Source organism: Lingula anatina, chromosome 1 (assembly GCF_051362555.1).
Source record: "Lingula anatina isolate TDL-2025a chromosome 1, LinAna3.0, whole genome shotgun sequence".
NCBI classification, from domain to species: Eukaryota; Metazoa; Brachiopoda; class Lingulata; order Lingulida; family Lingulidae; genus Lingula; species Lingula anatina.
In genome coordinates this window covers 52,634,511-52,655,533 of record NC_141767.1, presented here as the reverse complement: position 1 = coordinate 52,655,533, position 21,023 = coordinate 52,634,511, and the positions used below count along the sequence as shown (strand labels likewise).

The 21,023-nt window shown below is 36.3% G+C and overlaps 1 protein-coding gene across 10 annotated transcripts in view; it reads right to left on the bottom strand.

The window, feature by feature from the left end:
- LOC106165036 (uncharacterized) overlaps nucleotides 1-21,023 on the bottom strand; it is a 139,086-nt gene that overhangs the window by 47,497 nt on the left and 70,566 nt on the right. For all 10 annotated transcript variants that reach the window (XM_087001895.1, XM_087001900.1, XM_087001893.1 and 7 more), the window contains one exon: nucleotides 13,330-13,458. In XM_087001895.1, the coding sequence (XP_086858021.1) occupies nucleotides 13,330-13,458 (129 nt within the window). Of the gene's footprint in view, nucleotides 1-13,329; nucleotides 13,459-21,023 lie in introns of those variants that run through there.

Here is a 21,023-nt window from a genome sequence, read left to right as displayed (position 1 = left end):
TGATATAAGCTATTTGTCATTTCTAAATAATGGACACTATAATTGAATTAATGAATTGTTAAGAAAAAATGAGCATTTTTTTAGCAAGTATCAACACCCTATGGTCACTGCAACATGTCATCCAATAATATCCATCCTCATTACAGGTACAAAAAACAACACTTCCGAGACAAGAAAAACAGCAAATTAATAAGTACTAATTGCTGGCTACTTTACAGTGCCAAACACATGTACCAGGTTTGGCAAACTGTGGCATTCTAAAGCAGGGTGCCAGGTATTTGGGGGACAGCGCGCTATGCCGACGGTTCGCTGTGCCGAGGGTTCGCTGTGCCGACAAAACCGGAAAATTGGTCTAAAATCGGCTAAGTTTTTCCGGAGCCCCAAAATCAAAGGTTCGCTATGCCGAAGGTTCGCTGTGCCGAGGGTTCGCTGCGCCGAAAAAGTCGGCTACCCATCACCCATTGTGCTTGTTATATAACGTGACGAGCAGTGGCCTTTTTTTTTTTTAAATAAACGAGTTTAAAAAGTTCTCTTCTTCCATCCGTACCATTTGAATTTGTTAAAACTGCGCATTGAAAGTTTATTCTTATGGACATAAACATCTTAAATCGCTTTAAATAATCAGTTCTGTAAGTTAATTTATTAATTATTTTTGGCACTATGGGCGTCACCCACTTTAGGAAATTACTGAAAAGAAAACATTCTCTAATTATTTTTGGCGAACTTGTAGTTATTGGGTGTGTGTAAAATTAACATCTTTTTATTTATTATCATTATACTTTTAGTAGTCGTAATTGTCACATGCAGTTATTTTAGCTTCGTATTTTTGTTATTAGCTATTTTAAAATTACTATTTATTATTGATTTAATGACATATAGTTTTATATTTGTGTGCTGTGTTACTTTTGATAATTAATTGCGTTAGCCAACTAGCACATGTACCTCTCAGAACTGATAAAGATACTTATTTAAATGTCAGAATACGTAACGAAATATGTAATGCATGTTCTTTGTAGTATTAAAGGCTAGTAATGCTATTATATATTATTTTAATAAAAAAAGGTATTTTTTCAAAATATTTTCTTCAAAGTATGGGGTATCTAACTCTACGATGGCTTCGGCAGAGCGAGCCGTCGACGCAGCGAACCTTTCGGCACAAAATAAAAACAATCGGCATAGCGAACCCTCGGCACAGCGAACCTTCGGCATAGCGAACCCTCGGCACAGCGAACCTTCGGCATAGCGAACCCTCGGCACATCGAACCTTCGGCATAGCGAAGCGCAGCCGGTATTTGTATCTCACACCTGTTATGCCTGATATTTACCTGGAGTTCCTTAAAGGTACGGAAGATACCTGTAATGAATGTCAGCCAACTGCATACCTAATTAATTGAATGATTGTTTTATTTAAAGGCTCTTTTCCTAGAATCAACAGTATGCACCAATATTACATAAAGACTTTTACTAAATTCTTGAAATGTACATGTATTCCTGATGTGATGTTCAGGCTAAGGCCACATTTTATGAGTTATACATAAATGTATATGTACTTTAATTTAGAAAGCCCCCCCCCCCACACACACACACACACAAACACACATCTTTTTCACATCTTCATTAATTGAGGGCAATATCATAAATAAAAGTTCATTTCATTTTTATTCTTACATCACCATTTTTAATGAGAGGAGACATACTCTTGAACTCTATACACCTTCATCTAGTAAGGGACTCAGACTGGTTTTCAGCACCTCTCTTTCTGCCTCTCTTCAGCTTGCCAATGTGGTCTTTATGGTCTGACAAACTTAAAGCATCTTCACTATGCTACGGGGTTCCTAATTACCTCTCCTGCAGAGGCCCTGTAGGAGTACATGGGCACATGTATCAAAGGCATTCCTAGAGAGATGTGGAGGAATCATTCATGCAAACTCCAAAAATTGCCTGGTAATGAATTTGCCAAGGTGGAGATCTCCAGGGAGAGGTAGATAGATGAGGTGAACATTTAAATTAAAACACCACCCTGCCTCAGCTGCTTTGAGGATTTGCCACAGAAAGGAAATGTATAAAAACCACCTCACTGAAATTGTGGGGCACACAACAGAATACAATGATAAAATGTTTGCTCCATCCCATCCCAATCTTGCCATATATGAAAAAGCAATTCAAAATTGTTGTCAAATATTGATATAAATATTCCTTTTTTTATTTACACAAATTCCAAACCAAAACTAAGCATTAATAAATGTATTCTTTACAAGAACCTGGACTACCAAAATACCTTGTTAAGCTTGGTTTAAAATTTACAATTATTGATCCTTTTTTTTTTACAGTTTGCAGTCATGTCCCACGGGTACAGACAAATACAGCAGTTAATGTCAAATGGTTTTACTATCTTAATAATAATCAGGGAATTTCTCACAGAAGAAAAGTGATTAATCAGTGGCTGATCCATGAGAATTTGACAAGGGGAACAGCTCAAAATATGATTTTGTGATAAATACTGACTGGCTCTTTTAGACCCACCAAAATAATATGTATATGTACGGTATGGTTTACAAGACTATTTGAGCTCAGAAACAAGATGCTTGATACTGACCAAAGCAGCAAATTACCTCTTTTCATGCTAATACCTTAACAGGTAAAAAATACAAATAAAAACATGTCTGTTATAAATGTCATCATAAAGGTGAATTTATAAAATCATTTCTCTATTCACATAAGTCACTACAGTAACATATAGCACCAAAACTACAACTAACAACAAATATATGACATAATAACAATATTTGCAGGAGATGACCCCCCATTGCATGACAAGACACAATAATAGAGAGAGGAAGTCTACAAAACCAACCACAAGATACAGAACTTTCACATCAATTGTAGGGGTTGGTCTTTTCCTTACTGCACATATCCCACATCCTATATGTGCGTACTGTACCTTCCCACACTTGACATCTTGTAGGATGATAAAATATAAGTAATGTAGCTGTACCACCTGTTTTATCTTCAACGTGTTACAGCAACTAAAACCACAGGACACCCAAGTCATGCAATTTGCTGGATAGATACAGGAATCATGTGAAAAGGAGGACTGTTCATAGACATAAATTGTGTATGTATCTGACTGATCTGTTGGGACTTGTGAGAATTAAGTTTCCACAGATCTGCACTTACTCTTCTCATGATATCATGAACTATTTTCACAAGTGGCTGAATAAGTTATCCTGGCTGAAAAAAAAAAGGTCTTTATTGCCAGAAACATTTTAAATGACTGATTTTTTAAAAAGTAATTGGCTAAAACAAATATCATGCTGGTGTTCACATAGATTTGTGATTGTGTATCTCATCAGTAATAGGATTATTAGTGGACTTAAACCTTGTAGTGATGAAGCTTGTATACTTTATCAATCAGTTAGGACCTGAGCGAGTGCTGGCTCTGAGTCTATCTCATCAATCACTCAGGTACTGTCATTGTTTCTCACTGCTTTCAATTCCTGCAGCTCTAATTTACCTGATGAAGCCATAGACTGCTGCACATAGCATATTCCCAAGAAAAAGATAATTGAATTGTATGCTTGTTGATATTGCAGAACAGGCAGGCAGTGGTGGTGGCAGCAGCAAAGGGGAGTGCATGAGACGGGAATATTTGAAGAACGACTGATATCCAAAGAATAGAGAAGACAACATTCACTGACAGCCCACCCTCCTATGCATTCTTTGCTCTAGAGGAGATGCAAATAAACTCTTTCCAAAGCACCTGCATTGCCAATTAAGTTACAAACATAACATGACTCTCCCTCTCTCCTCCCCCCTCCCTCTCTCTCTCTCTTTTGGATTCATATCCATAGCACAACAAAATAAATGAACACAACACCTATCTCACTGCAAACTAGAAAATTTATGCCTTTATACCTCATATCCATGTCTATAATCTTACACTATACAGTAGACTATAATACTTCAGAACAACCCTTCTCAAACACCCTCTTCCTTACAGTAATCATACAAAATCTCCAGCAATGCCCCAAGAACAACCTATGACCAACAGCACTGAACAAGAATACTCCACCACACCTTAATTTCTTAATCTAAATCAATAGGGTATTTGTGCCAAAACTACTATAATCCACATTAATTTTGCATCTTATCATAGCTAACTTAGCTATCAACAGACACTTTAATTCACCCTCTCCAGACTTACTGTGTCTGGGGCTGTCTGTACATGATACAGCATACCTGACCGCTGATAAGACACCTGTATCACACCTGTATATTGGGATGTGGTACAGGCAGGAAAGGTAGGGAAATAACATGGTATTATCAAATACATGGGTTATAATGCAGAAGGCAGTTTATAAGAAATGTCACTGGTAGGCAGACATGCAGACAGGAGCGTGGAGCTGATAGAAGCAGCAATATCTTGAAAGAATTGTTAAAGGATACTTATTTCATTTGTGTCATTCTATATTGGTATCATTTGTGTCAAGAATTCATCACCATGGCAACAGATTTCTCTCTCTCTCTCTCTCTCTCTCTCTCTCTCTCTCTCTCTCTCTCTCTCTCTCTCTCTCTCTCTCTCTCTCTCTCTCTCTCTCTCTGTGTGCATGCTTGTAGATGTACAGGGGTCAGAGGTTTCCCAATTTTTACAAGTCTGCCACCTTTACACACTAATTATTTCTGTGAATACTTTTAAGCATACTCCCCACAACAGTATTGCGAGGATAAAAACAAAACTGACAGACAAAATTAAAATCCTCTAAGTCTCCTATACCCTGTGGCCAATATTAATAGTTTGTCTGTGTGACTATCACAGCAAAATGTTTTCAGAACTGCAACCTAAAACCTTTTAGTCAAGGTAATTAAGCTACTGGATAAAATGGGCATTGAAATTAATTCTGTACAAGAAGGATCAATGCTTTGGATATGTTCCATATATGAACATTTTTGGAGTGACAGAACTGACCCCAAGCTGTACAATGATATCCTAAGGGTTTCTATACCAAAACTGGTGAAAGTGTTCAGTTCAATGTTGCAGATATTGCCAATACTGTTCCATGACATAAGGGAGATGAGGAGATAATCACAAAAGCTTACCATTACCCCTATCTAGGAGTGATTCAGGCTGGATTTTTATAGTTTTACCACATGAATTCTGGCCCATATAATTTTGTCACAAATAATTTTTCTAGGAATTTCAAAATCACTTATGGTGACTAAAACATTGTAATTTATTTGGAACATCCCAATATTTGGACTTTGGTAAATGACATACAGACATTTGTAGCAACATATCACTTAAATTTACCACTTCAATTCATACTCCAAACTTTTTAAATTTCATCAATCCAACTCATAATGCTTTCCCCTCCCCTCCCAGGAGCCTCACCCATTTACCCACAAGCAGTTGGTATAAGCTCCTATCTGTTAGCTAATGACATATCTAGTTATGTTATCATCAGCCATATATTCCTCTCCTTTCACAGCATGACAATGGTGGATGGAGATAAGTAACCTGTTTATTGTACACCCATCCAGGTTAATTTGCCGCCTAGTATTTATAAGGAATTTGCCTCGGGACTAAGAAGATAAGTTACCATGACGAACCTTTATTATAAATGTGCCTAGCTTTCGACATTAAGCTGTTGTCAATTATGTTATCAGCAGTCTTTCTGACACAATATAATGATAGTATTACCTGGGTAGCATAATTGTGGTACAAAAATGTTGTGTTTATGTTTGTCACAATGCCAGCCGTGATATATAAAAAATAGAGATACATTATTTATAGCATTTGAAAAAAAAAAAAAAAATTGACTCAAGAAGTTGGATTAAGTATTATATATGCATTTGAATACATTTTTATCATGTCTTTATAAAAAGGATGTTGCACTGCATTATTGCAATTGTTGAGGAAGTTGGGGAAGGGAGTAAATGTTTATAAACCCAATTACTAACAGGATTACTGACAAAAGTAGGCAGTACATTTGTGTTCATGTCATCTCAATCCCATTTCTTAATGTAACCAATGCATGCATTTTTTGGACATTTAAAAAATGAAGTGAATCATGCTGCATGTCAGCAATAATTCAAAACATTAAACTTCAGGCTGTACATGTTACATCCCACCTCAGCTCTGCCCACACCCCCTCTCTTACTTACTTGATTGTTGTTAATGCTGAAGTTAATAAATTACTGTTATTTCAAGTCTTGACACTTGTCATCAATCTAGCTAACCAAGCACACGGCTCACCAAAACCAACAGTTCATGATAATAAACCAACACCCTAGACTACCTGAAACTATGTTTTTAAAGGTAATCAAGTTAGACTTGTTTAATTGAGCTTCTGGATTGAGTGAGCACATGACTTCTAAATACAGCTGACACATTCTTGTCAGTTTTGCAGACAGTTAAGAAGACAACAAACTCCCCAGGTGTTCTCCGTTTTTATTATACTTTTTTTGGCTATCAACATAATTTATGATCTAGTCAGTTTACGTAAAATATGACCATGACGTGATGTGATGATCATAATTTCGAAGGCCTGCTGAGAAATTCTAAGGGAGTGTGAACAGATTTTGAGACTTATCACTATTTTTTTTTCACCAAGTCTGTTTTTTCAAAGATCTTTTTGCTTCTATGTGCCTTCTACTATATCAGTATGAGATTGAGAGAAAAGCTCCTTGGGCACCCCCTCCTTTTCCACTAGTGGCTTTCTTCCTATTTAGATCACTGGGATAGCATTGAGGAGTCAGGTGAATTTTGGTCATGGGACCAGGAAGCCCAATACCTGATAAAAATAATCACATCTGTCACATCTTAAACTTATTAAAAAAGTTCCATAACTTTTCAAATGATTCAAGATTTATGTCTGGGAGGTGGGGTAACTTAATACACGACATTTTCATGATAAGATAAATAAGTCATGTTTCCCTGTATACTATAAATTGTTCCTTCTTATCATAAGTATTGTCAATTCTATTTTTATCTGATAAAAAGTAATTTAATTTTTGCCTCTTCTCCCTGTTATTCAACATTTGTCTAGAAACTTGAGAAGAGCTCACATGGGAGCACTGCTTAAATGAGTTTCGAACTATAATTTGCTGAAAATTTTTAATTAACCCCATTGTCCTATTCGCATGATTCCAGTGTAAAGAATCAATACACAGCCTTTTTTTTCAATACAAGTTTAAGTTTCAGCTTCTCATCAACAAATTGTTAGCATGTATGTAAGGAAACTAGATACTTCCAACTTTAATTTACTGAATTGTACTCAAGAAGTTATCTCCATGCAAGTGTGACCCTTAAAACTTATCTAATACTATCATCAAACTAACTCCTATGAACCTGATAAACATACCCTACCAGATCAAGTTCCGTTTCCAGATCCTACACCTTTTAAGGGGAAAAGGAAATTATACGCTTAATGCTGTGTTTGGTGAATAAAATATGAGCTGCATTCACGATCCTTTTGAATTAAGTTTTTCAAATAAACCATTCCTCACCATTCTAAATGGCTTTGACTGTGATATGTCTGAAAAGTGACATAAAAGGTAACAGTTTTTGTCCAAGTAACCCAAGTCTTATCATAAATCATCTTACAGTAGACATAGTCATGACTACCATCATATTTCTTTTTAAATCTTTTTTCCTTTTTTTCCTCAAGGTAAAAAGGTTTATTTGATTGTCAATATATACTGTGTGGCTGTAAAACGGGAAGTTTTATTCCTGCAAGCACGTAACATAAAGCACTAAGTGGTCAGGTGAAAATGTATAGCAAAACAAAATTACTGGTCCAAGTCAGCACTGACGTAAGTCTATTTTTCACTGCCAAAATTTGTCACGCTGTCTTTTCAATGATGGATCTATTTCCTTAATAGTAGCATTAATTTTTGCTTGATGGATACAGGATAACAGGTAGTTACCCAGGTGTGAAATAGAAACAGGCCACTCACCTGAGGTTCTAAATAAAGGTAAACACAAGGTTACAACTACCTGTACTCTGAGGAGTGGAGCAACAGGTGAAAAATGCCCGTTAACTGCCCATGGCCACTGCCTTTTCAACCATAAACAGTGTAATAACCATCAAATCATTTTGGAGGTGTTTCTATTGATGCTGTTAATTAGTCTAATTATTGTCTAAATGGGAAACTAGAATTAGTTCATTCTAAGAAAACAGGTAGGTAATTATCAACTGCCAAAATGTGTACAGGTGTGGGCTTAAGGAGCAGTGCACTTAATAAGGTTGAACTATTCAAATCCTCCACTGGACAGACAACTACCAAACACACACCAGCCAGAACCACAAGTAAAGCAAAATTTATGTTTTCACAGACTGCTGCAATGTTTATAACGGAAATTCCTGTCTAGTATTTCAAGCAGTAGGCTCAGAAAGTTTTGCCCATACATGGAAACTGATAAGACAGGCTCTGACCATGCTGCATGGCAATACACTGGATCCTATTACATACAGACCAACACTGAGTCCTCCATGTGGACAATTTGAGTCAATCCCAGTTACATAGGTACATGAATTTTAATATGAACAAAAAAGTGAAAAAAACATAAAGGAGTATTTTAAAATTTTGAAAAAGCAGATCAACATAGAGTGGTCCATGTACACAGAGATGTATACTTTGCATGTAATAGAAAAGGATAAGACACAAAATGTGTCATCATCCAAGTTAATCCCAATTTCTTCCATGCCTCTCATCTTTTACAAATAACAAAAATAAATAAAAAATAATAATAATAATAAAATAAATAAATAAAAGATACAAACTTTTCATAATTTGGTATATGAAATGAAGAGCCATCAACAATTTCAAAGAAAAAGAAATGAAGGAAAAAAATAAATGCCAAAAAAAAAAGTTTGCCTCCCCAGCTGCCACACTGCCAAATTTATTAGCAACAGGAACCACAGTACAGTCAAATAAACAGCTCAAGTGGCCTCATCCACCTCCTGATGAAAGAATATGCTCCATAAAAATTCCATTAAGTTCAAGAAAAAACAACAGGATCATGGAAAGGGACCATGAAAGTATGGCTTTTTTCATGTTACACTCATACATAAAAGAAATAATGCAATGCACTTAAAATATCACAATTATGTCTCCCAACAAGGAGGATGCCGCTGGCACATGTATCTTACTTCTCTTGATAGTAAAACTATTGACAGATCTCTGTAGGTTGGAAAGGAGGGCCTTTGCTGAAATACACACCTCCACTTTCTGAGAGGGGGGGGGGAACCCTTTAGTTTCTCTATCATCTGATATGTACTTCATACTTGAGTGCTAAATTTGAAATCAATACAGAATCACTTCATTGCATGGTCATATTGTTATACACAGATATGGGAAACTGAATGATTTCATTCTGTTCTTTTATTTACCTAACAGCATGTCTTGCACTCTTTAAACTTGCCTTGTGATTCTGCATGTGTTTATGATTTATGTATCGGCTTAACTGAGGGACAGAAGCATAAAATATATATGCTATGTACTGTAACAAATCTTTTGTGACTAACATTCTAGTAATGCGGTATTTAAGAGAGCCTATAAATGAAAAAATGTTAAATCTTAAAATCGTCAACATCATCATCATTATTATTATTATTATTATCATTGTTATTATTTGTGCACTTACTTGTATTCAAACAGGCTTATTCCAAGACACAGGATACCCAGAAAAGGCTATAAAGTGCAACTATATTGATTTTTGTCATTTATTTTATATGAACATAATATACCAGTGGAACCAGCCATGGCCTATATATCAAAGTTTTTGTGCAATGTCGGAGCCATCACATCTTTTTTTAAAGTTTATTATCATACAGCATATAACTTTAATTTTTCCAATACAGTATATTGTGGAGCAAACTTGTCCCCCCCTCAATTTAAATATATAAATGTGACACTAGGCCATGCACAGGTGTGATCTCCCACTCAACTACGTAATGGAAAATCCAGTGACTGTGGAACAAAAGTACAAAGTATCCTCTGTACCGAGCTCTGATGAAACTGTTCAAAACATTTTGCTGCGCAAAGAAGCTTTCAAAATATAGAAGGTTAATAAGTGTTAGTTGCATTAATGATTTAACTAAATTCAGGTGACTTTTTTTTCTGCAAAAGCAGAAAAAACAAGGTTGCAAATAAACAGAGTGGTCACTCTTACATACACACCTCCAACAAGTGTCATCTTTGGGTGGGGTTCATTTCTTCCTAGTATACAATGCACTAAAAAAGAAATGGCAAAAAATTGATTCCCCCCTCCCCCCCAAATAAATGAATCGTTCGTGACCTGAGGGTTCTTGCTTTATTTCAATATTTTATTTTTGAAGAGGAAAAAAAAAAAGGAAAATCAATTCAGTCAATATTCTCCACCAGTATGGAAATTCTGTACATTTTTGTACAGTGAAGAGTTCAATGAACTCCACAGGTCTTCACACACTGTAACATTGATGGGTATTATTATGCTGCATGCTAAGTGGACCACACACTTACATCTCTTTTAGGTCTTTATTGTAACATTTCAGGAGTGGTTCCTGAGATATTTTCTGACAGTCTTCCAAATTATCTTTGTTAATGCCCTCGCTATTTTTGATCATCTTCTGACAGAAAAAAATTTGATACCCATCTATGTAAACCTGAAAATCTGACCGTCTTTTGGAAGATCCAGAAGATGGGCTCAATCAGCCCCTGCATTTACTGTGTATGATTTATAAATAATCCTGAAGCATTACAATGGAATATACCAGCTTTTTACAAACCCAAGAGTCAGAGAACTCCAGTGCATAAATGTTAAAAAAAGTGTAGGGGGCTGTTCAGAATGACTTACTGCACACTACCTAGTGAACTGCGCCTAACTCAGACCTACATGTAGCATCTGGCCAGAACATGAAGCTGTTACATATATGACTTGGGTCAGAGCAGGGGAAAGTTGAGTACAGAATCATGGAGATAGTACAATAATAATAATAATAATAGTAATAATAATGATAATAATAATAATAACAAGAACAATGTATAAAATCTCAGAAATATGCAGAAATGTGTTTTATGGGACATTGTATCCAAGACTGGTTTCCCACAGATTTAGATCGTTCCATCCATATCGACCTAACTCCCTGGGGGTTCACCCTAAATTGCTGTCAGCCGAGTGCGCACGGAAGTTAATAACCACCTTACAGCTTTTAGTAGGCGGGACAGACATTTAAGCCGGCTAAACTGACAGCAATCTAGGGATAGATCGATCTAAAATCTGTGGGAATGCAGTCTAATGCATTGTCTCATGCTAAAGGAGAAGTACCTTGCTATCTTCCACCTGATAAATATCGCAGGTATAAAAAAGAGAGTGAAGATGTACATCTTGATGTAGCTGATGATGACCAAAGGTCAATCAGTGCAGTGTTCTGACAGTGGTAGGTGAAACAGGGACATATCTCTCTGTCATTGTCACACACAAAATGTCACCATATTGTGCCTTAGGATAAAACTTGTGCACATACATATAAAGAGATAAAGTTAAAATGTCCCAGTTAAAGATGTTTGGATTCATTTTTTCTTTAACACTGTGATGTGATCCAAACTGAAACAAATGGAAATAATGTAATGAAATATATTCATCACAATAGCAACCATCTCCATGATGTCAATACAACTTTACTAGTAAGCATCTACCAACATTTGCCAGACTGATGCCAACTATACTGTATGTTTATCCAACCCTCAACCCTTGCCATAGTGATGCCAACTACGTCAATATTCAAATCCAAGCCTTGTCACAGAAATGTAAACTCTAATAAAACCCAACTTCAAACCCCTAACCACACTGTTGCCAACTATCAATATTCAACCCCAAACATTGTAAGCACAACCTAGCAATACACAACTCCCCATCCTTGCCACAATAATGCCCACTCTAGCAAAATCCAACCCCCAAACCTTGCCACACCAATGCTTAACTCATCTCTCCATGACAGTCTCTAAATATAAGCCACTTTTATCCTACCCTCTGATATTAATTACCTAAAACTATAAACAATTCTAACCACTGCAGCTGTACAGAAGGTGTAAATTACCCAGAGGAAGAATTGATATACTGTTTTCCTGATACTCAATACCATGGAAATACAAGACTGGTAATTGGCAACACAATCAAAGAAATTTCCTGTGTTTAGTTCACAACATCATTTCTATATGTCCTGGCAACAGGTAAATCTGTGGATGTTCTACATGAATCAGTCCTATTTAGTGCAAGAACACAAAACATAATGTGTTCACAGTGCATGGTGGAGTCTGTCTGTAATACATTTTTGCAATCTGCAGCATGTAGTCAAGCAAAATACTTATTAAGCAGCTACACTGAGACAGAGCTCATAACACACATTGAGAGTTTCCATGGCACACTTTCAGTGAACACTTACTGCAAATCAACCTAAACCGGTATAAACTGTGAACCTATCTGGGCCAGCCTAGACTGTGAATCTACCTGTACCAGTCTAAACTGCAGTATGTGTGAGGGGCCATTTTATTTGGCAGACACCCTGCAGGGTGCTGGATAAGGTTATGTTTTGCTTGGCTTTTGTCCTTATACTCCTCTCTACTCATTGTCAGTATTACAGCATGAATTGTTTCTCTATATTCTTAACTCAAAAGTTTGTTCGTTATTTGTACAATTCACCTACACAACCCACATTGTTTTTACTTGACAAAGCAATAATAAGTCTACGGTATTATCACTTGTTTGCTAAAAAAAAAAATCTTAATAACATAACATGTTACTTAGTTTGCATAATGCTTCAGTCAAATTGTTTTTTTTTTTTTTTTGTCTGTGTATGTTAAAATTAGCTAAAGATGCAGTCTTGGTGGAATACCAAAAAAGAAAAGAGCAATAAACCAAGACACAAAATACCTAGACAGATTTAATTAACAGTCTCAAAAAAGTACTTAAATAACAAAAAGTCAGCTAGAGACTGCAAATAGCAGCAGTATATTTGGTCTGACAAGTTCAAGAGCCTCATAGTCGGTAGTTTCCTTTGAAGAGAAGAGAAACAAGAGTGGGTAAAATAAGGCTGCATTCGCAGTATACTAACACATCCACCCATTTGTTCCTGGTGCTGACCAGTTTTTATAAATTTATATTCACAAAATATGTATCAAACATTTGAATTTCCAATGATTAATCTTGTGGTGCGTAAATCTTTGTAAGAGAAGAAAGTTTTCCACATTTTTTAATCACTTTTCCCATCCACATATGTTAATCACTCTTGTTGTTCACACAAACTGTGATATTAAATGGATAATACATGCAAAGAAGAGTTTTCTTACCCGTAATGTTTCAAAAAGTCGCACAATGTTGGGGTGGCGCAGTTGTGAAAGAATACGAGCTTCCCTGTACAGGTTCTTGCGAACATAACTCTCCTTGATCTTCTGAACCTCTATCACCTTGATGGCAACCTAATGAGTAAGAAAAAATAATTATATAATAAAATGTTGTGCTTTTTTCCTTGTTTGACTTTTAGGGGTGGGGGTGGGGAGGAGGTAAGACAAAGATGCAGTCTGTGAGGTGAATCACTGGCCCGGCTGCCAATGACAGTAAATATTGAGAGCTTGACAACAATGTCTTAATTGATTTCTAATTACAATAATGGGTTGTTTAAATTTCTGAAATATAGTTCGTCACTGGCCAAGTGGAGTTTTTTTTAGCTGTAACATGTACTCCAAATCTTTTTATAAATGTTCAGGCTAAATGTTGAATTTTTTTAAAATAAACTTTTGAAAATCTCTTGATTTAGTTCTTATTTGTAACAGCAAGCCTGTTTAAATATAAATGTGTTAATTTAGTTAATATTTTTTTTAAATTGGGCTTGGACCAGTGAATTTTGGTTCAGTCCAGTAAATTCTCAGATACGATGGTCCAAATGGCCTGTAAGTTGAAGATGTAAGGGAAGAGCCCACTTTTTACTTATTTTTATATCAGGGGCGGATTCAGAGATATTTTCTGACAGTCTTCCAAATTATCTTTGTTGATCCATTGTTCATTTTTGACCGTCTTCCGACAGAAAAAATTAGATACCCGTCAATGTAAACTTAAAAATCTGACCGTCTTCCGGAAGACCCAGAAGACGACCTAAATCTGCCCCTGTATATCACAGAAATATCTTGGTAAAATGAGTCTCAAAAATTTAATTTACCAGTTGCCACAAAAAATGGACAGTAAATCAAAAGAGGCATGAAGAGAAATACGCTGGTGACATTTTTTCACGTTTTCACAGAGAAATCATCCAATTCAGAGAGTAGAATTTTCCCAACACAATGTGACATCTGCAGGGTGAAGATGGGTAAATTAATGCAATAGATATTGACTCTCCTCATAGGAGTGAAATTCCTTCCAAATTTTATTGATTACTGTATCTTTTATAAGGACCTGAATGACCAGCTCCTTCTTACATCTCTGTTGTAAGAAGAATGTTGCATTTAAGAAGAATGTTGCATTATCTGACCTCACTACAAGGGTTTTACACATATGCAGCATGTGCAAGGTGTTAAAAATTTCCCTGTCCCTTAGTTGCCCACAAAATATGTCAACTGGCTTTAAAATTGATAACTCATTAATTTCGTTCAATATCAATGTCTTTAACTGATGTTTTTCTTGATTTAAGGAAGTGACTGAGATAAGCACATATTTGGAAGTTGAAGAAAAGCATCAAACAGGACATAGCTTGTTTAGAAAATAATCAAACAGTGTAATATAAAAACAATTCTTCTTGATCAATGACATTAAATGTACCACCAACTGAAAAATGCAATGTGAGCAACACTATGGTTGCTGGACACAATGACTGTCACAGTGGAGGGCTCCCTAAACATATATCCCAGAAAAAAATGAGGTCAAAACTCTAACAGTGCACATGACTGGGCTGTTTGCACACCTGGAGCATTAACTTGCACCATAGAAACATTTTTTCTAGGCAAGAGTGCTGTTAGTAGCAAGCATCCACATACTAATGGGCATTCCTAGATCATGATGTCACATGCCAATGACCTCTGGTTAGTAATGGACAAGGTGCTACACAAAATCCCCTGAAAACTGTATGGAAATTAATTAAGTGGCAAAACTGCATATAAACATGCAGTGTTCAAGCGTATAAGTAAAATACAAGATATGCATGAGCAAAGTTCTCTTCAAAAATCTCTCATAAATAATCTAAAATAAATTAGTTTGTTTTTTTATTAATTTTTTGATTAACTACTCCAAGAAGAGCACCTTAATTTTTTTACTGATACCTCTCCAATCCCACCCCACCCAACCCCCATACACATGCATCAATTTACCCCAAGATCATGGGATACTTTTCCAACACCTTGACTGACATAACAGTAAGTCAGTACTGTGTTGGGTGACTGTTTTCATTCCACTTTAGCACATCTGTCTAATCAAACACACTGAACCATGTAAACACTTCATTGGTCGTGACAGACACCCTCACTAAGTGATTGGCCAACCACTCCGTACCTGGCACGTGCCGCACTACAATTTATAGCATAACGTTACACAGCCATGTAATCCCTTTCAGACCTTTTTTTTTAAACAGCCATTTAAAGTGACTGAGTGTAGTTAGTAAAAAGTGTTTCCACATTTTTCAAGTTACTCAGACAGAGGACTCCCAAGTAAGGAAGTTAGGAAGCTGTCAGTGGTAAAAAGAGATAGGGGCACAACTTGTTTTGCAAGGGCATCATCTGATTTATCCCTTGTCCTTACTAGGGGACGTGGCACATGATGTACTTAAAATGTAATCTGGCAAGTATTTTTTATCTAAAACACAGGTCACCCGTTAGAATGAAAAAGATAAATGGAAATGAAGTTATTTCTGTATTAAGTCTGAGAAGTGAAGTCCTAATAACTGTCTATGGGGGTGGATCTACAACTGATACAAATCAGCTAACCTTAAATTTGATGTCAGTTCATGTGAGGATAACAATACACAGATATATACTAAATATTCTGTGGAGAACCAAGCTAATGCCCATCTGAATGATCATATATTCGTGTTTCAAGACTGTTTTTATTTGAAGATGAATTAAAGATGAAAATAAATTCACTTCTCATTCTGTAATAATAATGGTACCAGTAGAAAAAAATCTTCAAAATGTTATAAGCATATGAAATTATGTAGGAATAATTAGTCATTAATATTATTAAAATTATAACAATATGAAGGTATGAATTATAACTGGCTTCTCCTCAGTGCAGTTTGACCCAAAACAGAATCATCTTGCCACAGGTAGCAAAGCTTGACCAATGCATGCTGCATCACAGGCCTAAATAGAATTTTCACACTTGTCACACCTTCGAGAGGGCACGGCCCCACTCTCATTATAACTACATAAAAGAAACTCCACCGTTATCTCTGCTAAGTTATTCTGCATAGCATGCAACTGAAGAGGATCCAAAATGCACATGGAGTCTTCCAGACTGGGATCATTATTGTAATTAGAAAGCAATAAACACATTGTTGTCAAGCTCTCTTTGATCATCAAGGTGACCCAAACTGGTCCCAGGTAGAAAAAGAGGAAAGAAGAGTGAAAGAGAAATTGGGGTTACTTATATACATAATTGGGTTAAACACTCAGGAGTACTTGTATGAAATAAAGAGAGCCCTGTGTACAAGACCTGCCTGTCCTGTTTTAGCATTTAATATGTCTTTCCAGTTATATTTCCAGCCTTCTTTTCTAATTATGGAAAACCATATTTAATGTTACACTCAGCATGCTGCTGCGGCATGCCTGTAATCTCCACACACCTAAATGTAAGAAAAACTTTAAGCTCAGGTGCTGCTTCCCTTTGATAAATAAGTGTCAAGAGAAGTGACCCTGTGGCCTATAAAGACTTGAGCTATTGAATAGAAAAAAAGAGAAGATAAAGAAAAGAAAAGAATTTCGAAACAAAAATTAAACTTTTCAACTTTTTCAACCCAGGCAGGAAGCCAGTCGGGCAGGCAGCTGCAAGAGCTGGGAAGTATCATCTGTCATATTTGCATGTCAATGAGCAAAGCAGCCGTCTGGCACACGCCAGACTGCCCTGTGTTACCCGCGGTCACTCCACTAACATAAATGCTGTCCCACTGCATGGACCGGGCCTCCTGTGTTATGTGTGTAACACAACACCTCCATGACACCCAAAACTGAAGTGCTCCAACTCCATACCTTAATTGGATAGACTGCTCCGCCTGCTCTGTTCATGTTGAAATGAAATTTTAAACTGGCTCCAGTTTTGTAGGAAATAAAAATGCCATCAGTTTCTGTCATGTACAGTACTGGAAAAGCCATTTATTCCTCACTCTCTAAATTAACACGGGGTCCCTAGAGTCCTCATCATTATTAAGCTGCTAAGTTCTACCAGTATTTTTTTCTCTTCATAAGACACAATTATGAAAAGGACAAATACTTAATTGCTTCTCATAATTAAAAAAAAATCTCGATCCACACCACCTTCTCACATTAAGAAAGATAGATGGCATAACTGAGGGGAATGGGAGTGGTGACAGAAACAAGCTGACCACAGGCCAAAATAGTCACACAATGGTCAGTAGGTTAAACATATACAAGTTATTCAGGGCCAGTTAAAAAAAAAATTAACATTTTAGAGCATAAACTTATATGTTGTGTTGATAAAATTAAAATTTTCTGCAAGGACTGTTTTTTTGCCAGGTACCTCTTGAAGTCAAAATAGCAGGTAGGAATATGAAACAAAATTTACATAAGGTTACAGTGTTGAGGTCAAATGTAGGGTCAGCTAAGACCTGCTAAGATAAATAGGTCATTCCAAGTCAACAGCAAATATTGATTTATTTAAAACTCACTTAGCTAATGTTATGGTGGTCCACTGCAGGATTCCTGGTAAGCTGATCAATTAAGTTAATTAATAATCAAGCTTGTCATAAGACATCTACATTTTTATTTTCAATGTTAACATAAATCGGAAATATATCACAAAAAACCATTTTCTTTATAAAACTCATCTTCATCACTGTCTTATCTTCTTTTTTAGAAATATTGGCAGAATGGTTTCAATCGAAATTCCAATACTCCTTCCACATTTCAACATAAAAAATATGTCCCTGATGGTTTTAAGGCCCAGTTGCTGAACACAAATGTGTGAACACAAGTCAGTGTACTACATGTATGTAGTAGCTTGCTTGGTTTACAACTCTGAAGGGGTAGGCAGAAACTACACATATGGTGGATCATGTTATTGAAAGTATTAATGACATCCATGGGGAATCGGTAATTCACATTATGAGCGTATGCTAAAAATTAATATGGATTTAGAGAGAGCAAAAAACATTGTTTTCTGCCTCAAAGATGTATTGGACTTTGCAGTTGCAAATACAGGAGGAGGGGAAAGGAGGGGGCCTGCTGCACAATGCCAATGTACTATTATGGCATAAGACCAGTGCAACTAAGCTTGCAAAAACATAAAAATACACTTATATTCTAGTGCCCATCCAAAAAGATACATTTAAATGGATGATAAGGACTTTGCTCTCCAATGATAAAGATTATGTTCCCTGTGTAATCTAATTTTTCCGGTTGCCTCCAGCAATTAGTACTGAACGGACACTGTTGGATCAATAAGCAAGTTCCATTTTCCCTCCAGACATATCTGTTAATCTTTTGATGCCATCAATACATTATCTGGGTCTGATGGTTACCACACTGATCCACCTGCTCTTACAATCTAGCTAGGTCTACAGAATGCCACCTTAAGGGCTGTTCACACATGCAAGAGAGGATAGTCCCATACAGTTCTGTCTCAAGTATCATCTGTAGAACATACACTGTGACCAGATGGCACAATCTAGCTCTATTTGAAAACCTCAGGTGGCCTACGACTGGGCCCACAACTTTCTTGTTAAAACATGAACAGCTTTTGATGTCAGAAATAGAATGTTACTACAAATGTGTTCTATTTCACATGTGTGAACAGATCCTTAACAAATGCATGAAACCTTGTAACTCAAGTGCCTATTATAAATATATTGCCCCTTGGTAGAGGGTATCCTGCATGTAAATCTTCCTCTTACCAAGGTAGTGCTTCAGGTGATGTAACCAGAGGCCGATCTTGAAATTTGCTGATTGATTTGTCAAGAGATGTCAAGTGGCTATTGTAGCTGTTGCTTGGCACCTCATATACATGTTTATCTGCAATTGCACAATTTTTCCTGGGCTTTTTTATGCCTCAAAAAAAGAATGATCTCTTGTCCCCTTTCCTCCTTATTTAACGCTGTTCTTAAAATAAACAGATCTCTTTTTTGAGTCATTTCTGCTACATCCTCGATAACTGAATCAATACACACTAATTGCCTTAAGAAGTAAGCAGTAATTGGAATTGGGCAGAATCTGTTTAAATTAACTTCTATATTTGTCTTATGCATTGGCCTCATTATTACAATAATGTGCTCTATAAGTAGGATCCACAAAATCTTTTGTAACGAAAAAAAAAACAAAACAAAAAAAAAAACAGGTTCAGTTTAACCTATTGCTGGCAATACAATAAGCAATGCACCAAAACCAAATCTTAGACTGAGGATACATGTCCATTTATAAAATCTAAAAAGTAAAAGATGCAATATATAACCATCTATGCCCATCAGCATGCAATTACTTTGCCAAAACATTTACCAACTGACGTTTTAGAGAGGAACTTGAATCTCAGAAGGATATTTGATTTCCACATTAAGAGGTTTTCAAAGGCCAACCGTTACACCTATCTATCACTACTTATATTTATTACAGTGTGTTTCTTCCCAGCAGGAAGACGAGTCTTCATATTGTATGGATGGAAATGTAACTGTAGGCTATAAGGAAATAAGACTAGAGTAAGACTAGAACGCACAGCTGCTTGTGGTTGTTTCAATAACTTACAAGACAGTCTATGGGATGTACACAAGTCTGATAGAAGGCTGTACATATCTTGACATATATATGCCCATGCACACAGAAACATGCAGATTTTCTTTCCCTCTGATATTCTTACAAAAACACTCTCTAGTGAGCAGGCAGGCACACACACACACACACACACACACACACACACATTCTCCCTTTAGAAAGTCTAAACAATTTATATTTTTTGCAGCAATATGCAGCACCCTGTAGCCAGACAATCACCACACCTAATGTCTATAATATCATGCACTTCAATTATTTGGTCCTTTTCATACCATATCATTACCACATAAAAGTGCCATTTTTTACCAAGTTTATATGAATATATCACATCTGTGTTCGGTATCTTCACTATATGTTGACACATAAACATAAATCAACCATGGACCTTAGGGAAACTGTTAACTTAGTTTTTTCTGTTTATTTCCCTCCTCATGCCAATAAAGAAAAAACATTGGAGGCAGCCAGAAGTTAGTGCATTGACCATTTTTTTACTGCCACACAGTAGGCGTACTCCATTAATATCTTAAGAAACACATGAGCTGTTATTTTTTCTATGTAATGATTAATCATTCATAATACAGTGCAGCATGTATGTGCCTATAATATAGACCTTGCAATTATGAAAAAAACATGACATAGGTGATATGGATATTGTGAAGCATTGTTAAGAACAAGCCACCTTTGCAGGATATTCATACATAAAAAAAATGACTTTGGCACATTTTTAATTGCGTATGGCACATCTTTAATAAAAAAAATAATAAAATCAAACCAAAAACTTATCCCATCATTTTATACATCTTTCTTTCAAATCACAATCTATTGGCAACATATCCAGTTTCAAATGACATTTAAGAAATCCCCTCTTATGTCCCTGGGCGAGCACACAATAGTAATAGCTGGGCTATTTCTTTCCATTATTTTACAGTTGACCTTTGCAGCACTGGCTGCCCCCAGCCCCATGCTGGGAGGGAAATTAGAACTCATACAATATCCTGGCAAGGCTGACAGGTACAAACTTTGGTGTCACTAAATTGGTTATTGGGTACAGGGGGAAAGAGAGTGTG